Source organism: Schistocerca nitens, chromosome 2 (assembly GCF_023898315.1).
Source record: "Schistocerca nitens isolate TAMUIC-IGC-003100 chromosome 2, iqSchNite1.1, whole genome shotgun sequence".
Classification (NCBI taxonomy): domain Eukaryota; kingdom Metazoa; phylum Arthropoda; class Insecta; order Orthoptera; family Acrididae; genus Schistocerca; species Schistocerca nitens.
The window spans coordinates 543,875,381-543,900,810 of record NC_064615.1 but is presented as its reverse complement, the minus strand read 5'-3'; the positions used below and the strand labels follow the sequence as shown (position 1 = coordinate 543,900,810).

General features: G+C 37.7%; 1 protein-coding gene and 1 long non-coding RNA gene across 6 annotated transcripts; one reads left to right on the top strand and one right to left on the bottom strand.

The window, feature by feature from the left end:
• Positions 1-987: 987 nt before the first annotated feature.
• On the bottom strand, positions 988-1,902 carry LOC126235144 (cyclin-dependent kinase 6-like). The gene is given in 1 exon segment (XM_049943876.1): positions 988-1,902. A coding segment is annotated over 1 exon segment (915 nt).
• Positions 1,903-13,555: 11,653 nt separating this feature from the next.
• LOC126236561 (uncharacterized) lies at positions 13,556-17,856 on the top strand. Of its 5 annotated transcripts, none has more exons than XR_007544950.1 (6): positions 13,556-14,247; positions 15,169-15,285; positions 15,458-15,528; positions 15,650-15,716; positions 15,812-15,934; positions 16,018-17,856. It is a non-coding gene; the product is annotated as an uncharacterized LOC126236561 (long non-coding RNA). The 5 variants fall into 5 exon arrangements; XR_007544947.1 differs by having other exon boundaries at positions 13,559-14,247; positions 16,031-17,856; XR_007544948.1 differs by having other exon boundaries at positions 13,560-14,247; positions 16,087-17,856.
• The last annotated feature ends 7,574 nt before the right edge of the window (positions 17,857-25,430 follow it).

Sequence of the window (25,430 nt, the reverse complement as noted above, 5' to 3'; positions counted from 1 at the left end):
ATGTGTTTCTGCCAGAGGTTTATTCATTATTTTCCTTCCACAAGCCCTTACAAATATTTCCAAAAAGTTTCATTGCCCTACGATCACTCATTTTTCATGGGGAAGGGGAGGGGCTTCTGTACTAATAACATGGATGTGAGAATGCCCATTTGTTTAGTACCAATAATATAATTACTGTGTACAACTTCAAAATATCCATGGGATACTCTGTAATGCCACAACAAATATATATTCTTGATGTAAAAGCTCCAATGAATTTAAAACACACATTCCATTTTATTTAGCATTTCAAAGAAAATGAAAATCTCGTCACTCTGTTGCAAGGCACACAGCACACATTACCTTGAACAAAAATTGAGATACAAAATGGTGGCTGTAGCTCAGTACTTAAACTAATTTAAAAAACTCACATACCATGCACACATCTCTCAAATTCAACTTTAAAGTTGAAAGCTGCAACATTCTTGGACTCCCCATTAAAGCTAAAAATACAAATGCCAATACTACTGAGATGGTACAGTCCACAGGAATACATACTGGTTTCTAATTCTATACATTCTGACAATTATCAAAAAATATATGTCATTGGACCATTAACTGACTTGAGACCGTTCCTAACTTACTCTTGAGATTATAACCTGCATTTTCTTTTAATATTACAAAAGTTGTGAGCGGTGACACTTTTTAAGTGAATGAAAATTTAATAAAAGCCTCATTACAATGCCTTTTAACTATCATGTATAATTTCCTCACTCTACAACATTTATGGACTGAAAATATGCCCATATCTACAACTTATCATATGTGTTTTCAGAATATGAACATGTTCTAACATCTGTTTCATATACATACATAATACTGAGTTTTTCAGTCATGCAGTTTGATAGAGTGAGCAACACTGTTTATTTTATTGCAATCTTTTATCAACTCAAAGTACTTGTGCACATTCCTCTTTCTTCTGAGAGTCCTAGTAAATATACAGTTCTGCTAGCGTGCAATGTATCCATGCTCCTTGAAATAAGGATGAGCTAAGGCTTTTGCAGCACTGATTCTCTGACAAGGATCAAACATCAACAAATTCTGCAAAAGATTCAGACCATCTGGGGAGCAATCAGGCATCATCCCTTCCAGGTCAGCAGCTGTGTAGTTTTTGAAAACAGACCAAGGTAATGGTGTCTGCTCTGGCCAACTTCTTTCAGGCAGTGTTCCTAAGATGCTGAATATCTTGTCCAGTTGATCAACTTCCGATGTTCCACAAAACATAGGACGCAGGAGAAACAATTCAGCCATAATACAACCACAGGACCATATATCAACTGGTGTAGCATATATTGAGTTGAGAAGAACCTCTGGAGCACGATACCATATGGTTACAACAACAGAAGTAAGTAGCATTTCAAAGTCGTAAGTCTTAGCCAGCCCAAAGTCTGCTAACTTCACTGTTCCTAAAGAAGAAATCAGGATGTTCTGAGGTTTCAGATCTCGATGAGTTACACGCTTACTATGGAGAAAATCAACACCACTCAGAGTCTGGAACATAATGTCTCTCACCAAGCTTGTTCCCATGCCAGACCAGGGACACTTTTCAATGTAATTAGACAAATCCTGCTCCAAATGTTCTAACACTAAAAACAGATACAGATTGGTTTTTGTTCTATGACCCGTGCAGACATCCAGTAGTTTCACTATATTTGGATGTTCATACTAAGCCAATTCCTCCAAAAGAACAACTTCCCGAAGTGTAGACAAAGGTATACCATCAGCAGAAAGGTTCACACGGACTTTCTTTACAGCCACAATTTGCCCACTCGCTGAACGTGCACGGTAAACAGTGCCATATGCACCATTACCTATCTGGGCCAACATCTCAAAATTGGGATGACTCTGAATTCCTGCATCCATTAGTATCACAGAGGTGAGTCTGAAAAAGAGTCATAGTATAAGGAAAATCATTTTTTAAAAGAGGCCATTAAGTTGAAGCTTGAGAAATAAGTTTTACTAACACACTACTATCTATTGATAACTACAAATAGAGAAGTTTTCTTAAGTTGATATCAAGGCAGATTAGCTACAGATGGCCCTTAAAAATTGCTTAGCAGTAAAATACAAATTATTCTGCAGTCTGTCTACAGTTACTATCTTTATGTACATTTAACCTATGCACAAAGTAGGCGGCTTGCCATCAAAACTTTTGTCTTCTTGAAAATGACAATGATACCTGTCATAAATGACATTAAATGGTGATGTACAAAAAATGTCAGGAAGGAAAACATACTGGCTCTACAACTTAGCAGTAATGGATTTTACAACATGGCAATACTGTCCATTCACTCTTTGTCTTCAATAGATCCTATACCTCCCACGGTGTGGAATAATTTTTAAAAAGTCATTAATAATTAACTGGTACTACATGACTACAAACTATACTGATGTTTTATTAGTGACAAATAGCATTATGGAGTAAATGTGTTTGAAAATTACTGTAAGAACTATATGACTTTTTAAAAGCCTCTGCAGCATAAGTAGTCATCTAATTTGCACAGTATTCAAACAATGGAAAATTAGATGTAGAACTGAGCATCTCAATTAATTTATCTAATTGCTAACTCTTCCTTATTATCCAATAGGACCACTACGGAACTATATACATAATGTTTCATTTGCTCTATGACCATTAATGCCTACTCCTGATATTATCAGGTTAGTTTCACTTCTTTAACTGTATGAGTCTCTCTGACAATAAAACTTAAAATGCTTCCTTGATCAACTTGTTAACCTGTATCATTTGGGATATGACTTTTGTAGATGAATTTGGGTCCTCATATCATAGGAGGGCTTTTTTTTCCCATGTGGGATAATTAGTCAATTTGCTGCTTTATGCTACCATGTTATGAATAATGTCGTGACAGGGCTTTATTTACAGATTGCTCTCCAGAGAAAATTCCATGAAAGCGTTACTGAGTAGCAGGCTGCCAAGTAGTGTAAGAAAAATGGGTCTGTATTCTGTTGTGTATCACTTTCTCAAAAAAGTTGAGAACTGGAAAGAGTGAACTTTTCTGTAATCAGAGACAACTGTCTTATGTTGGTGTCACACCTTCACATTTAAATCAATAAGGAAAACTTCTTTTCATTCATTGGCTGATTACAAACATAACAAGAGTGTTCATATCTTGTCGGCACAAGAGTTTAAAACACTGTTTTAATGTAAATGATATTTCAATAGGATAGTGGATACCATTAGCTTGTGCAGTGACACTGAACTCTTATAGAAGTAAAATTTTATTGTGACAGGGTGATCAATTAATCAGTTTAGATGAATATTTTAAATTCTTCTGACTGAAGACTGATGAACGGCTCTCTTAGAAGTATCAAATCCAAGATCTTATAAAGGAACCAAAAGCATCTATCTCTACTACAAGAATAATGTCTTCTGTATCTTAACAATGAAATAAGCAACTTGTGAACTTTACATTCTTTCACACCATTATACTTCCTATGCTACCATATTTTGAGGCAACTCTGTGCATTCGCTAAACATACTTTATCCCACAGAACAGCAGACTGAATGATCTGCAGTGACAGTTCGCAAACTTTGTGCATGCTGTTAATGAAGTCTCTCAGAACTCTAACTCTGCCATCTGCACATGTACTACTTCATGGTATTTATGGTTAGTAACATGAATTCATTCAAAACATCATGCTACATTTCACACCAGATGAAGAAACAATTTGTACTTGGATAATAGAGTGTGTCCACATGAAACATCCCTGATTTCCAAATGCATCCAAAAAAATTTATAAGACAGAGACTTGCTTCTTCCACTAATTTTCGGGTTTGCAGCCAGATCCCATCAACATTCTGCCAAGATATTTCGGCCCAGAGACGTCCGGCCATCCTCAGGTGAGTAGACGAAGTACTGAAGAGACCTGATGCAGTCATGGTATTTACAGCGAATTCTGCGCATGCAAATCATACTGGCGGTTCACAGCACATGCATTAGGAGGTGACATGTGCGCAGCAGTCAAGTTGTATGTGCTGCCCTCAGTGGTGAAGTAAGAACAAACTAGTCACTAAGTATCGACTGAGCATGTTGATTATGTTGTGACTGCATCATTTTAATAATAGGATTCCAATTTTCATCAAGCTGAAAGACATTGACATGATTCATTAAATTATCAGCAAAACGTATTTCCATGGATTCTTTAATTACAGAGTCCCAGAAGCTGGAAACCAGTGTTAAAATTTTGGTGTTGTTGTATTCCATTGACCATTGACCAAACAATAGCAAGAACCATTTATTTGGAAATGCTTCAGCAATTTGCTGTCTTTCAGCTTCTTCACCTTCAGTGAAATGTGATTTTCCAGCAGGGTAGGGCACCACTGCAGTGGAGTTTGTTCATGACATCCTGAACTGGACATCTGCACAGCAATGGTTAGGACACAATAGACCAACCAAATGGCCACTTTGATCACCAGACTTAACACCTCTGGATTTACTCCTGCGAAGTTATGTGAAAGACATTCTGTGTGTGTCTCACTTGTAGATGCCATTGATGATTTCCACAGAACTGTGGGTGTAATAAGCTCCACCATCCCTGATATGCTTGTTCACACAAGGGTTAAGATACGAGCATTTTCTAGACATTTTACACGCCATGAAAAGAACAAATGTAGAAATGTATTAATTTTTTGTAAAAAAATGTTTACTTACTTTACATGATGCTGCAAACCATAAGTATCTCTTCCTAACAGGTTTCTTTTAAATCGCATTTGGAAATAAGGGAGGCTTCATGTGGACACTTTGCACTTTCAGCATTGTACACAAAGGTGTTCTCTACAGTGTTTGTTTCATTTTTAGCAGGCTTTCAGCAGTAGTTTAGAGCCCTGTACTGTTACATTAGTATATACAGTAAACCATATGTTAAACTTTTTGTGCTTTTTCTACTTTCATCATCTTTAAATTTTTATATAATCTTTCTAAGAGTATATGGTTCCTTTACCACACTGATTTGGTTCACATGGTCTCACACAATAGTATGAATTAAATGAAAGACCATCACAATCAGAAGAATTACCACTTTTTAGTGACAATGATTTCTTAATCCCCTTAGAATTTTAGTTTTCCAACTAATGTCTATTAGTAGTGAATACCATACCTGGCAGGTTAAATCTCTTGTGTTTGCATTTGGTTGTCTACTAAAGTGTTTGCTGCCACTCGGTCATTCCATGTCAATTCAACATACCTCTCAATCTGACCCTCTTGGATTTCATTCAAATTTGGTGCATTACAACTGTGAAGAAAGTTACAGGTCTGGAAACTTTGGAATTTGTGCTAATTTTACATGTGTATGTCATAACATAAATGACTGTAATTTTGGTTCTAATTCAGTTACAGCAATGAAAATGGTACCATTGGAAAGCTAACAAATAGGCCTTTACATTGTACGTCACATGGCAGGTTTCTGAGAATTTTCATACTAATGGTCATTGACCTTGAATATCTCAAAATACCCCATCATCAATTTTGTTTTTTTAAATGTATACAATTGCTCCAGTATGTTACTATAAATATGGTAAATATCAAGATGGCACACCAAAGGCATCACGCACAAAAAATTATTTTGTCAACTTAAGTACACCATCAACATGCAGTAAACAGCTATGTACCCAGTTTTTTCTGTAACACCAGCCAACAGCAGTTACTTTTATTCAGACCAGTTCTTTATTATTTCTAGCTGTGAACAGCCAATGAGAGATCACTTTTATTTCAACCAATCAACATTAGCCTGTTTTAGTGAACAGCCAATCAGAGAGAGACTTATTTCAAATAGTCCCATTAGTCCACTGATCTCTATATATTTTGCAAAGCTGTGGCTTGTTTAACGAAGTGCAGTGTAAATGTGTCGTAAAGTAATATTTAGTAAGAAATGGATTTCGAGTCAAAATTGTATTGTTGCAGCCCATTCAGGGGAGAAGGTCATGCAAGAGTGCAGAAGAATTTAAGGAATGTTCAGGAGTGGATGATAAACAAATATCCTAATGTATTGTTGGGTAGAAAATCTTGAAGTAAATGTAGAACTAAAAAAAAAAATTGCAAAACCCAACAATCGCTGCAGATGTTGCCTCAGTTGTAGCAGGTATTTCCAGAGAAGATTTAAGTGAAGATGGAAGTAGAATCAGAACTGGCACTCTATATTTTAAATAGTAGCCTTCAGTATTTAGGTGAATGTAAAGAGATTTGCAAGACTTGCCAGCCTCAAGTGACCTTGAGAAAATCGTATTTTTGACATCACAACAGTTTTTTGAGTGGTGCAAGGAAAATATTCCTTTATTTGTCTTCCATTATACATTGGTTTCCCATCATGATGGAGATACGGCCAAGCTCAAACAACATTTCAAAAATACAAGGATGATTCCAAGTACTCAAAAGCTTCATTGTGTAATACCTGTTAACAAAGGTTTAGTAAAGACAAAGACATATTCTGCTTCTTTAGTGAGTAGAGAAGAGTCAGTGATTGCTATGATGCATGAAATGCCTCCCCTCTACTCTTGTTACAGATAATGGTCCGCAATTTGCTTCTTCCGAATTTGCGGAGTTTTGTGTTCGTCACGGCGTTATGCATGTCACGGCCCTGCCATTCCATCCACAATCCAATGGTGAGGCTGAACGACTGGTCCACACATTTAAGGCTCAGATGCGGAAACTTCTGACTTCTTCTGCTGCTGATGATGCGCTTCTCCAGTTTCTGGCGTCTTACCGTTTCACCCCCATGGGCGACCACAGCCCGGTTGAGCTCTTACATGGCCGACAGCCCCGCATGCTACTTCATCTTCTGCGGCCTTCTGCCTCACGGCCGCGGGTGCGTTCACTTCGCCGGTTCACCGCCGACGACCTCGTCTGGGTACGGGGATATGGCAGGCGGCCAAAATGGAGCCTGGGCCGCATCTTAAGACACCATGGCAGACTCCTGTATGAAATCCAGATGGACACGGGTGTTGCAGTGCGTCATTCGGACCAGCTTCGGCCTCGTGTGCCAGCAACGCCTGTTCCGAATGCCGCTACACCACTTTTGGCCCTACCTGACGCTCGGGATCTTGGCATCTCTCAATACTCACAACACAGCCCTCTCACCATCATCGCGATGCCAGCGCAAGAACGGACGCCACAAGGAGACGTGCCCATGCAGGAACCGGATGACCATTCTCTGTCAGAGCAAATCTACTCGCCTCCTCCTCCAATGGACGCAGACACATCGCCCATGCCTCCTGTTATATCAACTGGACCTGCCGCAACGGGCAGATTGGTGCAGGGTGCCCCAGCAGATTCGACCCCTACGTCTCCTGTCATCTCGAGCCGTTAACATCGGGGACACTTCCGTCCGTACGGGAGGCCTCCTCCTCGAGACTTTACGACGAGTCAAACAACGCCTATGGACATTAGCCATCTCCAGGACACCTCCATCAAGACCAGTGCAACAATTTCAAAGGGGGGAAAGTGTTGTGACTCGCCGATCATTCAAAGCGCAGCCGCGCAATTACGCGCGCCCTCTACGTGCAGCGCTGTCTGCCAGCCATGCAGCAGCTGCGCCACCTAAGCGGCCAGCCGAGCAGCGGCCGCTAGACTGGGACTCAGTGCTCATTTGAATGCTAACATGTACACATGTCTTGCTTGTCAACTTACTCAGTGACATATGTGTTGTGTCGTTCTGAAATATATTTGTTAAACTTGACGTTATAACAGTATTGATACGGACAAAATAATTATTTGTGCATGATGCCTTTGGTGTGCCATTTTGATATTTACCATATTTATAGTAACGTACTGGAGCAATTAAATACATTTTTTTCAAAAAATTGAAGATGGAGTGTTTTGAGATATTCAAGGTCAATGTCAAGGTCAATAACCTTTAGTATGAAAATTCTCAGAAACTTGCCATGTAGCATGTCAATGTAAAGGTCTATTCGTTGGCTTTCCAATGGTACCATTTTCATTGCTGTCACTGATTTAGAACCACAATTAGTCATTTATGTTGTGACAGACGGATGTAAAGTTTGCACGAATTCCAAACTTTCCAGACCTGTAACTTTCTTCACAGTTTTAACACACACCTGCAAATTGGTATTTTTCCATCTCTTATCTGCATCATTGAATGCACCAAATTTGAAAAAAATCTGAGATGTTCAGGTTGAAAATGTTACTTTACAGTATTGGATTGACATGAAATGATCCCACTGTTAGGAAGTTATCAGTGGAATGAGAGCCCCATGAATTCATTAATTCATTATTTTTGCCATTGCTTTTATCTGTGAACTTAATGTCATTTGCATTATGGTTACTTTTTAGTTTTTTCTAAAGAATTCTCCATAACATTTTTTCTTTATTCTTTGAGTGTTTTCTTCCTTTTTGTGACTGTCACATGTACTTTACTTTTTTGATTACAGGTGGGGTTATATTACTTTACTTAAGCAGCAATGGTGTTTTAATTCTTTTGTTACAGCTTCTACCTTGTAATTCTTGTTATTTTGTATGGGTTTGTGACTTGCTGCACTGTAGTAGAATGAGAGATTATGAAGATGGATATTGCATTGCCAAAATCGGTAATCTTATTTTTAAAAAATGTAATCAAGATAATTAAATAAAAACTTATGCAAAGTGCTAAAAGTTAGAACTGAATAAACAAAAAAAAAATTCATCAACATTGTCAGCTGTCTCCTCATTATGACACAGAAAGTTCTGGTAGCGGGATTGTGCAATAGATATTATATGCATACGCTGCATCCCTCACAACTGTTGGCTGCAGTTCCGTAACCCTCTCAATCACTCCCCACATCCTTTGAGTCCACTCCACCACCACAACCCCTCACCCCATTCAAGATGCAATACACAGAGATGCACTGGAACTGTGCATTCAACTGGGACACAATGTAATCATGCAGTCATTTGTTTGTGTTGGTGTCTGGAGAGGGGAGCAGGAGGGGGGGGGGGCTTGGGTATTCAGCCGAAAACAAAGTTCTCAGTTCTGTTTATGGGTCTGTCAATGACTCAGCACCTCCACTACTTGGTAAGTTGTTATCTTCTATGGCATTTTTTTTTCTTTCTTTAGAACTGAACTGAGATCCCTCTTACATTTTTCATAGTTGATGTTCATAATATGCACCAAAACACTCAACGATTAATCTATTATATGATACAGCTATTTTGATTCACCTTGCTGCTTTAGTTATTTGTAATGACTGGTGCATTAAGTGTGCAGTGAATGTTTTGCTCAATTTACCATTCAAGGGAGGATTTACATATGTTGGCTTTGCTGACACTCAACAAATGATCACTTTTCAATGTGACATATACCCCAACCTGCACTACAGATCATTGCTGTTATCACAACTGAGATCTCCTGGCAAAACTGGAACGGAGGGGGAGATGATGAAACCTCACTGTTCTTTATGTAAGTTTTCTCCAACACTATTCCATCCTTAGGTTATATTTGCTTTATTTAATGATAAATAGAGTATATGAATTTTCAAATAGGCCTACTTCAGGTACTACTGGATCCATTTGGTGAAATTAACTGCTTGGTAACAAACATACAACACTGAAAAGTTTCAAACTGAGATTAAAATTTGTTATGCTGACAAACTCCAAGCAACTCCATCATAAATATTCCGACCAATCACTGCCATTCCAATACAGCTTAGAGTATCATTACACAATGTATAAGGGGCATTCAAAAAGAAACGAGCTGGAGACATAATTACAGACACCTGTACATTAGAGGTACTGATCCTGCCTTTTGAGAGACTTGTCCAACTGTGGCATGACACATTGAATGGCTGTCTCATAAAATTCCCAGGGCTGTGATATTAACCAGTTCCGCACATATAGCTGGATGTCGTCGTCCAAGGTGAATCGCTTGCCCCTCAGAGCCTTTTTAAGGGGACCAAAAATGGGGTAATCACAGGGACTATATGGGGGTGGCCGAAAATCTCCAATTACAATTTCTGCAGGGGTGCCATGACTGTGTTGGCTGCATGAGGCTTTGCATTGTCGTGGAACAGAATGACCCGGCACGGGTGAGATTGTCTGGTTGTTTTGATTTGATCACTTGGCGAAGGGTAGTCAAGGTTTGCGAGTAATGCTGGGCATTCACTGTTGTCCCATGCTGCAGGAAATGACTCACAAGGGGGCCATCTTGGTCAAGATGTCCAGCTGTATGTGCGGAACTGGTTAACACTGGAGCCCCGGGAATTTTATGAGACAGCCATTCACCATCTTGTGTCACAGTGGGACAAGTTTCTCAACAGCCACAGTCAATACTTCTAACATGCAGGTATTGGTTTCTGTAATTATACATCCGGAACGTTTCTTTTTGAACATGCTTTATAAATCATTCTTCCAAATTCTGCAGGTATAAAGGACCTATATCTTCAACAGAAATCATATTGTCACTATTAGCTGAAGGACGAGAATAAGTGACACTCTTGGAGCCTATACGCCACGTTATTCAACATGTACTTCAACACCAACAATAAAGGAAACTATGGGCAAAGTAGGAAACAATAAATATTTATAGAGAAGAAGTAAATTTTTAAGTTTGTTAACAAAACTGTAATTCTGTCAGAGATCAAAAAGGATTTAGAAGATAATTAGAACTGAATGAACAGCATGTTGAAAAAAGGTTACAAGATGAACAATGATAGCAAAAGTTGGGCAACAGGGTGTACTTAAATCAGGAACAGAGGACATACGAGAAAATTTCTATCTGGTCAGCAAAAAAACGGTGAGTTTTTCAGTTATAAACTGTTTCTCTTGATTTAATTCAACAGTAAAATTTACAAAACAGTTTAAGCACAAACCTGTATGAATGGCAACTCTACAATGCTTGAAAAAAAAAAAAAAAAAAAAAACAAAGTTTTCTTTGCTAATGTTAGTACACCTCATAACGCTCCTTAAACGTTTTTTCTTCCGTTCTTGGCAAAACGTATTAAAAATGTAAATTAGACTACGACCATCATAAAGAACGTGGTCATTAATAGCCGTAAAGTTTGTTTTGAGTTTTCCAACACCACGACATCATGTTTCAAGGTTGAGAAAACAGAGCTACTATTTCTTTTTTTTTTTTTTTTTTTTTTTTTAATGAAACTAATCACCTCGCAACAAGGAGTTACAGCACTACCTATTAATATTCTTGGTACACAGCTACACTAAAGTTTCTTAAGTTACCCTTATCTCATCAAATGTGGTAATACAAATAACATACGGCAATAAAGCGACAAATAACTGAGAGCTCAAACATACCGAAGACGACTGACTGTAAACTTTACCACGCGCTAATCAACAAACTGAACAAAGCATTTCCACAGCTGATGCCAAAGCTACAGCAGTTTTACATTTTAACCACAGATTACCTTGAAGCCGGGTTCACACATGCAACGAAAGTGTCGCCACAGCTAGTGGCATACTGTAGTTGCAGTACAGTTGCATGTGTGAACTGCCAATTTCCAGTGATGTACCTTAAGACGTTAAATTTTAGTCATGTCACATAAAGTTCAACTTGGTTGTACTTTCTTACGCCATTTTGCTTCCTCTACTGATCCCCCTTGGCTCTACTTCGAAACATGATAGTTATCTTGGAGTAATTGCTACCGCACTCCAGCCAATTTCTGTGTGTTTTCATTTTATTACTGAAAGAGCCAAACAGCGGTCGACAGGCATATATTTTCGCACCTCCTGGAACTATATATAATCTATGTTTAAGTTTCTCTCTCTCTCTCTCTCTCTCTGTGTGTGTGTGTGTGTGTGTGTGTGTGTGTGTGTGTGTGTGTGTGTGCCAATATTTGTAAACCAATGATGTAGAACTATACCACAACCTTGAAGGAGTTTTTAGATGAATAAATAAACTTAATATGTAACCAAAAAAGTGTGTGGTACAAACTTCGTGAATTACGAGACAAAGTAATGTATAAATTTTTGTTTATATGTGGGAGATAGCTCCCAAGTGTGATTTGGCAACTCTTAAACTAAAAATTAGTTTCCTGAAATGCCTAGATCTGTGAATACAATAAGATATTAAAATCTTGGAAGAGTGGCATATCTGCAGGTGATATGTATGTTCTGTTGGTTAGTTTGCCATAACAGACACCATTTCCGTTTTCAAGTATTGTTTTCTTGTAAGTGTTTTTTGTGGCCCTTATTTATCCCAGTACAAATTCTATTTCAGGTTTTGTCTCTCTTGTATTTAACTCCTGTAGTAGGTCTAATGCCATATAGCATTAATACCCACCCATATGATTTAAGTTGATGCCGCGTTAAAAGCTGTGCAACTACATAGAATTTGTGGCGTCCTGTATGACAGGTAGCTCATGATGCCTGTACAGAAAGCCACAAGATGTGGCATCTCATTAGTTGCATGTGTGAACCTGGCTCCGTAATCAAGATGGTTTGAGTGGAAAACGTCATAAAGTTTAACAGCTGCTGTGTCAGCCAATGCTCCAGTATCATCTTGTTCCCTATAAAATAGGCATTGGATTCACTGAAGAGGATTTCTGCTTTATTGAATTGCTGGAACAACACTATCTTCTTTTAATAACAAAGTTGTTTTCATTTGTGAACTACAAGGAGTGCCCATTGGACTCCACATCATTAACGAAAATCAAGAACAGAGGCTGGATCTCTGTGGCACACAGCCCTGGATATTTCCGAACTGAGGCAAAAACGTGATGGTGACGCCCCCACCCCCTCGAGTGTTCGAGAAAGGACGTAAAAAATGTTAAAAAAACGATTTTTCAAAAATTTGTTCATTTTGTAGCTCATATATTTCTGATGAGTTTGATATATAAAACACATATATCTGAGGATATGTAGGGCATGTTATTTGGTCTTAAATGTACCAAAGAGCAGTGCCACGCCTCTTCACACAACATTTTTCTATCGAATTTAAATTAGCGTATTTTGTTAAAAGAACTTGCAATTAATACTGGAAGGGAGACGAGGACCACGAAGTTTGCGCTCTTTATTGCCTGTTAGCTGATAACTCTCTCTTTTTTGAGACATAAAATGAAATAAAGGAAACACAAAACCAATCTTTAGATCCCAGAATTTTTTCTCTCTTATCTTGCTACAGCTTTACATGGCATGCTATTCTTTCTTTGAACGAAACTATTATCTCATCAAGGTTCGTCAAATGTTTTGCTGCATGAAAAATCAAAATATCACTCTCTAATAGAGGTGGCAAAAAATAACGTAACTGATAGAAATAACCGGTTACTGAGAAGTAACGGTTACTGCGATAACCGTTCCTCTGATTCTGGCAGTTATTTCAATAACTGTTTAGTGTCAACAGTGCCTCGCGCCATCTGTTGACCGAAGATCGTACTGCGCATTTGGAAGGCGTTCTATAGACCATGGGAATAATTGTGAGACTGCGCGCCATCTGTTGATAAGAACTGTGTACTATTTCGTGGGCCTTCGTTACTTTTAGCATAAACAATTAAATAAAGTTAATGTCCGAGCCGTGGCTGATAGGAGCTGCAGTACAGGCATTAACAAGTACAGTCGATCCCTTGAGCCACCGCCTTACGTGTTAATTTAGCTTGGACGCGTAGTACAAGGACAGTTACTAAGGAATTCGAGCGACTATGGAAATAACTGTCAGAGACCGGTATTCTCCTCTGGCAGTTATCGTTATTGGCTCGTAGTTCTAGTTCTCTGGCAGTTATCGGGCTACCACTACAGGTAACCTGGAAGCTGGTAACGGAATAACTGTGTGTGTAGACGTTCCTGACTCGGTGACTCCAGTTAAAGGTCGTAGTTCCAGGTGATATTTCCAGAGAGGATAGTAGCTGGAGCGAACAAATATTTTCGTACTGCTACGGAAACGACGGTGGGCCATCAGGGAGGGCAAATAACGGGAATCTATCGTCTCATTTCTCTGCAATTCTTGGTGTTCCGGAACAGGTGTCACTATTTTTCCGGCCTTTGGTTGCGTTACAGGGTATTGACTTTCGTTCCGCGTTCTTGTTTTTCTTTGTGTTGTTGATATTACTACCAATAGTTGCCAACATGTAGAGGTCGAGGACAAGCGAAATGTGGTCATATTTCGAAACTCTTGATCGAGAGTTTGCGAAATGTACTTTGTGCGGTAAGAAATTATCGTTCAAATCGACGACGACGAATTTAAAAAAACATCTTCAGAAATCACATTTAATTGTGAATTTCTCTTCACAAAGACCTTCGGAGCTAGATTTGGGTGAGTAATGAAAAAAATATATTTATTGCAATTATGGTTATTTCAGTGCATGCATAATCATTTATTTTTATTTTATTAATTTTTTTTAAAATAAGAGCATACTATACAGTGTGGTGCTTTGCGCATTTTTACGCGCAAGTTTTCATTTGTCGTGACTACTTAAGCTGTCGATACCACCGCACCTGTTTGCCTTGACATTTTCCAACATTAAATTATGTTGCATATGGTGCCGGAATACTTAATTATTTAATTGTAAGTTATTGTTGCAGGTGTAATAACGATAGTGCTAATAAAATGCCACTGTGTGATATATGAACTGTCGTCTCGCAATTATTAGTAACTAATCGGATAGCAAATTGTATCAGTGCTCATTCCTGTGTATCATTTGTTTTTAACCCTGACGATGCCGGGAGGGGGGGGGGAATTAGATACTGTTTCATATTTTAAAATTTTGAAAAGGATAATTGTTTTTAATGGAGTCTTCTACTGAATTCCATAAATGTTTTAAATTTTGTGGTTAAACTTAACCCAAAAATTTGACACGTTAATAGTACATGTGACTTTCCACAGTGACAGTCATATTGAATATTTTGAAGTTCATGGCCCAACTTATACATCAGTATTTGTTTAAAATATATGTCAACAACAATTAAGATATTTTTTTAGGGTGGAAATACAGTACCCTCCCTTCCCCCCAATACACATTATTGAAAATGTGTTGGTGTTGCTAGGATTAAAGAAGAAACTTGAAGCTATAGTCATTACTAAAACTGAGTCAGTTGTCAACTTGTTTGAAGTAAATATTCAAGCTGCAAGTACCATGTAGAATACTGTACGCAAACATTGTAATATATATCACCAAAAATAATATGGCATCATTTCTATTGTGCTTATGCTGATATGAAACCTATTTTTCTGTAGGTGAAACCCTTCCTGTAGAGGTGATCCTTGGTACCAGTAGTGTGGAAGAGGAGCGAGAGGCACACCAACACCAGCAGATGAGTCTCCGTTTAATACTTGGGATATTATAACAGTAAGGTAATTCTAGTTTGGGTACATTTTTGGCAGATTTGAACTCCCCCTTAAAATGGAGATATAACTGTAGGGCTTGGCATATATTTGTTATGCTACATTAAAAGAGTACTAGTGGTTTTGTGTTGAAGTGTTTAATGTATATTGTCGGTCAGTAAGTCAGAGCACTTTGTTCCAGTTATAGCTCCAGCAGTCAGTCACCAGCAGCAGATGTCACACAGTTATAAAATGGGAAACTTGAAGAATAAGGTACTAGTGGTTTGGATACACGTGTGGGAAATTTCACCTTTCACTTAAAATGAAGGTACAGTTACAGTCCTTAAGAGTATACTGGCAAATGGTAACTCAAAGCTCTTTGTTTCTGTTACAGCTCCAGAAGTCAGCAGCAGCAGCCGCCGTCACACAGCCATAATGCGAGAAGCTTGAAGAATAATGTGGTAGTGGTTTGGATACATATGACATATTTCACCTTCAGTTTAAAATTGAAGTTTGTTTATATTGGCAGGTGGTAACTCAGAGCTCTTTGTTCCAGTTATGGCTCCGATAGTCTTCCAGCAGCAGCAAATGTTACACAGTCCTATAGAGGCAAACTTGAAGTATAAAGTAATAGTGTTTTGCATACAATGGCAAACTTGACCTTTCGCTTAAAATGGAGGTACATTTGCACTGAGTTTAATGTTATGACACGTGAATGGATTACCAGTGATGTATATGTAAATACTGGAATTTGTAACTTAGAACTTAATTTCAGTATCGGCTTTGAAATTTGGTCACTGGATACAACTATATCACCTTTCATGTTGATAGCAGCAATCATCAGATTGCAATCCAGTTAAGTACCTGTGAGGCATGAGATGTCAAAAATACTTGTGGGTTATTGGTAGCCTGTGTCAAGGCATGTGGCACCTCAAAGTTTGTAAGTACAGTAGCATTTTGTTTTCTGCTTTACTTAAAAATTGGTAGCTGTAGCACCCATTCTGACATTCAATTATTTTGAATTTCAAGTTTCTTAGAATGATACTGACATCAGTTTGTTAACACTAATCCGTATATTATTGTTAATATATGCTGCTATTTTCACATCTTGTGCTCAGTACTAAATTTCATTTGCAAAACACGGAAGTTTTCCTATCTTTGTGGTGGAACACAAGAAATTCTCATAATTTTGCTAGTTTGTATTCTAGAAAGGGTGCCAGAAATGGAAGAGTATAATTTTTATTAAATCGGGCATTAAATGTAAGTAGGTTGGAGTACAGAAAGGGTGCAACTGGCCTTCCCCACTGTAGCCTGATGTGCTCCAACATGCATTTGTACTGATGTGCAGGTGGTTATAACACTAGTATCAAACTGCATGGTACCCACTTACTAATGTGACCTACCCTTGCATGATCTTCTGCAGACAGCAAGAAATCCGCTACTGCTCTTACTACCTGTCCAACAGTTGTGGAGGATTTTTTCCCCTTGGTGCTTGACGTGACATGTTTTGCCCTCTGCCCTTAAAATCTCAATTCTTGTTACATTTTTCATCCATTTTCTATCTCCTGATGGATCTGTATTGATTAAAAAACTAATCACTGTAGAGGTGATTGTAGAACTTTTGCTAGTGGCAGTGTGGAGGGGCTCCACTCTTTAAAAAATAAAATTACATTGTGGGACATGGAATTATTATTAGATGCTTTCATGGACATTTTGTTTACTGAAAAAGTCAGTCATTATCTGAGGTATCTGAGGTATCTAAAACTCCATCAAAAGATAAATTTCAGTAAGTCTTTAACAAGTTTCAGTATCTTGCTTCACATGCTGGACCCTCCAACTATAAAAAACAGTGTTTTGCAGAGAACAGCTATTCAGATGTTAACATCCCAGAATTTGTGTAGAAGATATCCCTTACATTGTTAGTTTCATTGTGGTCACACTCTACAGTGTAGTGTTATCAGCATACATATAGAAGTTTGAAGAACATATTAAATTAATTGCTAGACATGCCTTAAGTGAATATGTTTACTACTAATATGAGTCAGCTAAGTAGTTGCTGCAAGTTTTTATGTTGTTTCTAAAGTGTCTTTAGACAAGGATATTTCTGCTGTTTGTTTCCTGTTCTTCTGTTTCAGATAACTACTCATACATGCAGCAACTGCTGAAGCAGCCTCTGGCAGGTTATTGAAGTTCCGTGAACAAAGTGTTGTGTGGTCTGTTTGTGTAAAGTGATAAAGAAAAATGTTAAAGTGTAATTGAATATGTAATTGTGTATATATTTAATCATTATTTTTGCTAGTTGTAAGATCTATTTTCATGTAAATCAGAACATTGTATAATAGGTAACAACCGAATGAGGCAGTGTAGCTATTAACAGCACTGACCTCATATTCGGGAGGATGGGGTTCGCACTGTCTGGCCATCCTGGATCGCTAAGGCAAATGCCGGGATAGTTCCTTCATCAAGGCCACGGCTGACCACCTGTCCCACCCTTAAAGAGAGCCTTTAAACATTGTGTGTATACTCATATTTTGAATTATTGATGTTTGTTGTATTATGTTGAGATATTCTAGGATTAAATAAAAAAAGTTTATACATTTGTATTTGTGGTCACATGTTAAATTACTGAGAAAATTGCGGAGTGATTATGGCACCGAATTTCCATTCAGGTGCATTGGGATCCTTCGCCTGTTTGAACATCCTGATTTACATTTTATTTGGGTTCCCTAAATTCCTTTAGGCAAATACTTTTGTTGGTTCCACTGAATAGGCCATGGCAGATTACCTGCCATGTCCAATCTGAGTTTCTGCTCAGTCTCTTGACATGTTAACTATTTATTCATTCTCTTTATAATGCTGCAATGTTTTGTGTTCCATATCATTGTGAAAAAGTCAGAATAAAATTGATCATTTCACATGTACATACATTTGTGTTGGTTACCATTTTTTATTTTAACTTATCTTCCTTTTGTTCCCTGTACTCTTAAGTAATTTGTTAAAAACCCATGAGGTCAAAGACTAACACTTACTACCATTTTAGGATATATTTTATGTACAAATAAGGTAATCTCTCATGTGGCATGGTAATGTCTTTGTTGAGGTGATATTACTGTCTCATGAACATAGGTGTCTTACATAGAACATACAGAAAGTAAACAGCTGTGCAGTAATCTTGTAAGAATATATTTTAATTTTGGGGCAGGATAGGAAACTCATCTCAAGTGATACATGTATCATCTCCTACATTCTCAAGAAATGTCAAAATTTGTGGCACTACTGTGAGCACAAACACTTGCTGTCTCATACATAGTATGGAAAGCTATGAAGTGTAGTAGTGTGTATGCAACATGTTAATACTTTCTAGGGATTTTAAACTTACTGAAATGCCTTGAGTATTGGTGGTGATCTAAAAATGGAACATAGTTGAGTATCTTCTCCAAGTATACCCCATCACTAATGCTTGGTAGCATCATGATGAAAAAGTGCCAGTGCTGTATCAGGTCAACTTGAATACAAAGAAACTTATGTAATTTGGTGAGACTTAGCTTTGTGGCATTAGCGAGAGAAAAATGAGTTTTCTCAATTTGTACACATCCATTGCAAATAGGCTTTTTTTCATTTAATTAGTTTTTGGCCATTGACTTTGAAACATTTTATACATAGTTTGGAGCATATCACTTTTATGCGGGAACAGTGTACACTTCAAACATAGGTATTGCAATTGAAGCATTTCACGGAGGTATATTTGGCATGATTACAATATGCTTACAACAATAATCACGTCAGATACATATTTACTTACATTTGGGCCTATTAGCACTTGTGCATACTACATGAACGTTTTTGAATAAAATATGCTTTTTTGTTTTCAAAGAGCTCAAGTCAGTTCATTTTCTATTATGTTAAGCAACACTGAAAAACTCTGTTAGGTGCACTCATTGTTACGTTGAGGTTGTTATATGCAAGACTTAGCCCTTCATTTTGAGTGCTCATCTTGTCTTGTTCATGAATTAGTCTTACCTATTCAGACAGTTAACTGTCATGATATTAAACTGCAAAAACATCAAAGCAGGCAGCTGGCATTGACAGATGAAGTGTTTCGAAAGGATTCGTGTTATTGCCTCGTGAGACAGAAAAAAAGCAAAACGTGGAATCCACAGGTAAAGCATTCCCCAGGAAAGGAAATTTTGTATTTCCTATAGATGAATATCTTAACAGGGACTGGTAGAGTAACTTAAGTAAAAAGTATTATTTCAGTTTTGACAGCACTTTACTGCAACAGACAAGATCAGATTTCTGAAAACTTACTGCAAATTTGTATTACCTACACAATACCATTAATTCATACTCTCACAATCTGGATATACAAAGAAGAATTGTATAAAACGAGTGAAAAGGTATTGTAATGACATCTGAGACATTAAGCCTTATGAGTTGTTAATCAATCATTCAGCACTGGAATTCTGTATACAATAATGCCAAACATGACAGATACACAACAAACTGAAGGCTTGGACACATGCATTAGTCATTCTCCCACCACAAAATCAAAACCCTCACTGTAGATTAGATTAACTTGTTTTAGTCCCAGAGACCCAAAAATGAGATGATTCTCATGGATGTGCAACATGTCAAAGTATAACATAAAGCATTTGAATATAATACTGACCACCATCATCATCTGTCACGAGATTGTCAAAATATGTGAATATATTGCAGTAAACTGGAGCTGTTAATATGTACAGTATTAATATACTGCCAGAACAAAACATAGTTATGCACTTTTAATAAATTTATCACACACAGAATACCTTATCATGACTGTTGTGACCAAGTGCTGTCAAAACTGAAATATGCTGGTAGCAGAATTTTTACTTAAGCTGGTCTAACAGTCCCTGTTAAGATATTCATCTATAAAGTAGAAGTTGCCTATCAAAAAGTCTTTCAAACTCTCAGTAAACCGTGATTTATCTGAAACAAATTTTTTAATGGTTGCTGGCAGTTTATTGAAAATGTGTGTTCTTGAATGTTGAACCCCTCTCTGGTCCAAGGTAAGTGATTTTAGATCTTTATGTAGATAGCTGTTCTTATTCCTAGTATTGATACTATGTATTGTGCTATTGGTTGGAAATACTTGCAACAAATTTCATTAAAGAATAAATATACTATAAAGCAGTGGTTAGAATATGAAGTTCCTTGAACAGGTTTCTACATGGTGTTCTTGAATTTATACCACAAACGATTTTTATTAGGCCTACATGCTTTTACATGCTAAATACTTTTGCTCCGTTGATGAGTTACCCCAGAATATGATCCCTTATGACATAACAGAATAAAAGTATGTAAACTTTTTTACATTTGTGTCTCCTACATCTGACACCATTCTCACTGCAAATACAGATTTGTTTAGGAGCTTTAGCAATTCTGTGGTAAGCCCTCCAACTGAATTTATTATCGAGTTATAATCCCAGAAATTTAACACTGTCAATCTTTTCGATCTGCATGTCTTTATATGTTATGGGATTACAGAACCTTACGTCACGGGTCAAAGCAGACGGGTGGAATCGGACGCTTCCATTCATCCTATGTTATACACATGCTACAGCTGGAGAAATCGAGCAGTTTTCCAACTAGCGTACTCACACTTTCAACCATATGACTATCTTGTAGAGGAGTAAACGAATCTTTCACATTACGTGTATTTTTTTGTTTTATTACAAGGCAGTACACTTATTCTATTAAGTAAACAACACAAGAAATTAAGCTTCGAATTTAACCTAAAGTATTCAGTTTACATATTTCTTCAAACTTAAAAACGCATGTTGTTAACATTTTACTTAAACAGCGCTGTGGCGAAGTTCCGCGTACTTTCTGTTGCAGCTGCGAGGATAATATTTCTAATAGCGACCGATAACCTACATACATATAATCTGAAACACTAATAATCGTTCTAACATCAACTAAAATGTACCCGGAGTTAATAAGCTGAGGTTATGACACGATTCATACGACATTCCTGCTATTTCACACTACTCGCAGTTATACTGATAACTAAACTGATGGATTCCTACTATGTCGTTATTTAACTGTCGGAGTTATCGGTATTCGCTAGCGAAAAATAACTTGGCAGTTATTAATAACCGTTAACGATAACGGTTATCAAAGAATAACTGGAACTGTGATAACGGTTACTCCAGAATAACCGTTTGGCCCACCTCTACTGTCTAATACTGAAATAGCTCTTAATACAGATATCACACAAGACTGGTGTTGTTCCTCGATTTTATTACGTCTATTTTGATACTGTCTGCTACATAAAACGAAATAGGCCTTTCTAGTATTGTAACAATTGTAACACATGCCAAATAAGCGAGACTGTTTTGGTACAAATGTTCATTTTTACATACCTCATTTACATAAATAACATGCCAGAATACAGTTTATGATGCACCAACACCAAATACCAATTAGGCCTACGACAAGCAAAAAGTTTTATATTAGAAAATAGTTTCACACTTAATTCATACAGGGCCAGTTTCTCAAGCATGAAGTCGGAAAGCAGACACTTCCAGAGTCACCAGTTCAGTTGTCCCCCATTTATTCTGTGGTCAGGTATTATTTCACATTCATACAACGTGTTTCCCGCGCTATTCCAGCTATTCCGAGAAAATAAATTAAGCAGCTGTTAACCAGGGATTGTTCAACTGGTCGTTAGTAGTGCAGCGATCCAGCAAAAATTATCCGTCAAAATTTCATTTTCTCCGACACAACGAGAAGATAATATGTAATATTTCTTGCCTGTTATTCCTGTTAGTCGTTCATTTCCAGTCTGGTAGTCTGAATCTATGGATGTCACTCATAATTGTAATAATGCTGATCATTCACACACCCAATCAACCACATAAACAAACAGCGATTGACATTCACCTGTTTGGGGTTATTCAGCTCAGCTCATATAGCTCAGTCTCCTTTTGTGTGCAGGAAAGATTTTTATATCTAGATGAGACATGTACACTGTGCATACATCCAAAAATTGACGTACGATTCGTTCAGAAATCAACTTGGAACGTGTTCAAAATGTTCGAAAAACAACTGGGATGCGTTCCAAAATCATATGAATAATACATAGATCAACGCACATAGATCTTCACATCACTTTGAAATCTTATAAGATATGCCTCCATGCTTTCGCAGCACCTTTCAGACAGCATTTCGTCACAGATAACTGCATCACCTTCAGTAAGTGTGAGGTTACAATTAATATTGTCCACAACGTCATTAGTATTCAATATGGACAGCAAGGAGTATACAATATGGACAGCAAGGGCCCCAGCACACTTCCCTGGGGCATACCCGAATTATTTCTACATCTGATGATGACTCTCCATCCAAGATATCCTGCTACGTCCTCTCTACCAAAAAGCCCTTAATCTAGTCACAAATTTCGCTCGATGCACCATATCATCATACTTTTGAGAATAAGTGTAGATGCAGTACTGAGTCAAATTCTCTTTGGAAATCAATAAGTGCTGCACCTACTTGACTGCCTTGATCGAAAATTTTCATTATTTCACGTGAGGAAAGCGTTAGTCAGATTTTGAATGATTGATGTTTTCAGAATCCGTGCTTGTTGGCATGGAAGCGGTCGTTCTGTTCGATATACCTCATTATGTTTGAGCTCAGAATATGTTCTAAGATTCTACAACATATTGATGTAAAACATGGCAGTTTTGGGGATTACTTCCACTGTCCTTCTTGCAAACATATTTCACCTGTGCTTTCTTCCAACTACTGGGAATGGTTTTTGTTTGAATGATCTACAATAGATTATAGTTGGAAGAGGGGTAACTGAGCCACAGATAGTTTGAAAATGATATTAAGTGTTTCAACTTTTGCTTTGCTACCCTCAGTTTCAGCTCCTGTCTCATTTGGGAGTTTTAATATTTTCAACATCTCGCGACCCAATCAGCAACTGCATAAATATTAATTTTAAATAAACAACAGCCTCATTTGAAATGTTTACGTAGATAAACACTGCAACTGAGGCTTTTGTTTGTTTAAAATTAATAACATTTGGGAGTGATTGCACACTAACTTTGGTGCCATGAGTAGCCTTTAAATACAACCAGAATTTCTTTAGATTTTGTGAAAGATCATCTGATAATATTCCGCTATGGCAGTCACTGAAAACTTCACACACTGCTCTCTTGACAGCCAAATGCACCTCATTCAGCATCTTTCTCTCTATAGTCATACGCTTTGTTTTCCATCTATTATGCAAAAGTGTCTGTTTCTTTAAAGTGACTCTATACCATGGAGGATACCTCCCATTATGAACTGTTCTGCTGGGTACATATCTATCCATTGCATGCTCAACTTCCTTTTAAACTTGAGTCATAGTTCCTCTTTATGCTCCCAGCCTGTGCTGAAGGTTTCAAGTCCTACCTTCAGAAGAAACAGTACAACTTTTTTACCTACTTTACTGAATATATAAATATTTCTATTTGTTTTAGTTATCCTTTGTGCTTCGGTAATCATTGTTACCATAATTGCATCAGGGACCATAATAACAGTTTCGACATATACATCCTCAAGGAGTTTAGGTCTATTTGTTGCCATTGGATCAAATATATTTCCATTATGAGTGTGGTTCTAAACTATCTGTTCTAGGTAGTTTTCAGAGAAGGTATTCAGTAATGTTTCACGAGATGTCGTCTGATGCCAACCACTAACAAAACTGTAATTTTCTCAGTTGATTGTTGGATGACTAAAGTCTCCACTGATGATTGAAGAACGATTGGGAGCTCATGTTGCAGGTTGATATTTGTAATTATAGACACTCTGGAAATATTGATTATCCTTGAATCAATGTTTTATATTCCATGATGTACGTTCCTTGGAATCACGGTGTTGTGTGTCCGTAATATTTTGATGCCGAAACCCGGGAAGAAATTGCAATTTTCTGCGTGATTTCAACAATTAACGGCTTACTTCACGCTGTAGGAAACAAGAGACGACGTCGGACCGCATCACAAGCTAAGTCCATTCCAATATAATATGATCGCATAAACTAGTTGCTTCAAAACAATTTTTGCGGCATTGTATTGCAAGCCTGAAATTTGTACTCAGAGTAGCTAGTTTTGTTAAAAGGTTTTCGTTCACTTACGTTTGCGCATATGCTGCTTGTTAAACGTTTAAGCTATTCACAAGCGCACTCGTAAACAGTTTTACAACATCCGTCTTTAGTAAAAGGCCCGTCCACACGCAACGATCTGTCTGCGCAAATGTCTGCGCGCATCAAATCTGCGCAGACAGATCGTTGCGTGTTGACAGAAGATTTGCACCAACCTGAGGTGTGTGCAAACCTGGAAGTTGGAGTTGGAGGTTTGAGCGAAACCTCTCAAATCTGTGGGTTCAAACCACATCTGCGCAGACAAGTTGGAGCGCGTGGACAGGAGCTCGCTGCAAATCTGGTGCTAAACATCTGTTTGCTCACTCTAGTGTTTGTATTTGTGTGCACAGGGCATTAAAATGGCTGATACTCGTCGGTGTTCTCGAGAGTTTGTAATCGAATTCATTAAAATGTATGGAAACCACCCATGTTTGTGGAAGGTTAAAAGTAAAGAATACAGTGACCGAGACAAAAAGACAGCAGCATACAATGTTCTAATTGAAAAGTTGCGGGCAATTGACGCCTCGGCAAACAGAGAAACGGTAATTAAAAAAAAAAAAAATTCGTTGCGAACTGGCGAAATTATTTGCGGATGGATGTCGAAACTTATGATTATCTCTTAAAGTTTGTAACCCATCATATTATGAGAAAAAATACTTGTATGAGAAGGGCAATTTCTCCTCATGAACGGCTGGCGGTAACATTAAGATTCCTAGCAACAGGAAGGAGCTACAAAGAGTTGGAATTTTCAACTGCAATATCGAAACAAGTGTTGAGTAAAATAATACCCAACACATGTGAAGCTATCTACGCTGTCCTGAAGGATGAGTTCATGAAGGAAAGTCGGGTAAATTAATTCTGTCATGGACTGTTTGCCGAAAAGAGTTATGCAAAGTTCAGAAATCTAGAAGATCTGGTGTAAGAGTAGATCAAGTATACTAGCCAACGTTATGGTATTTTGATCTGCTTGGCTTTCTTAGTGATCAAGAAACGCCAAGACCAA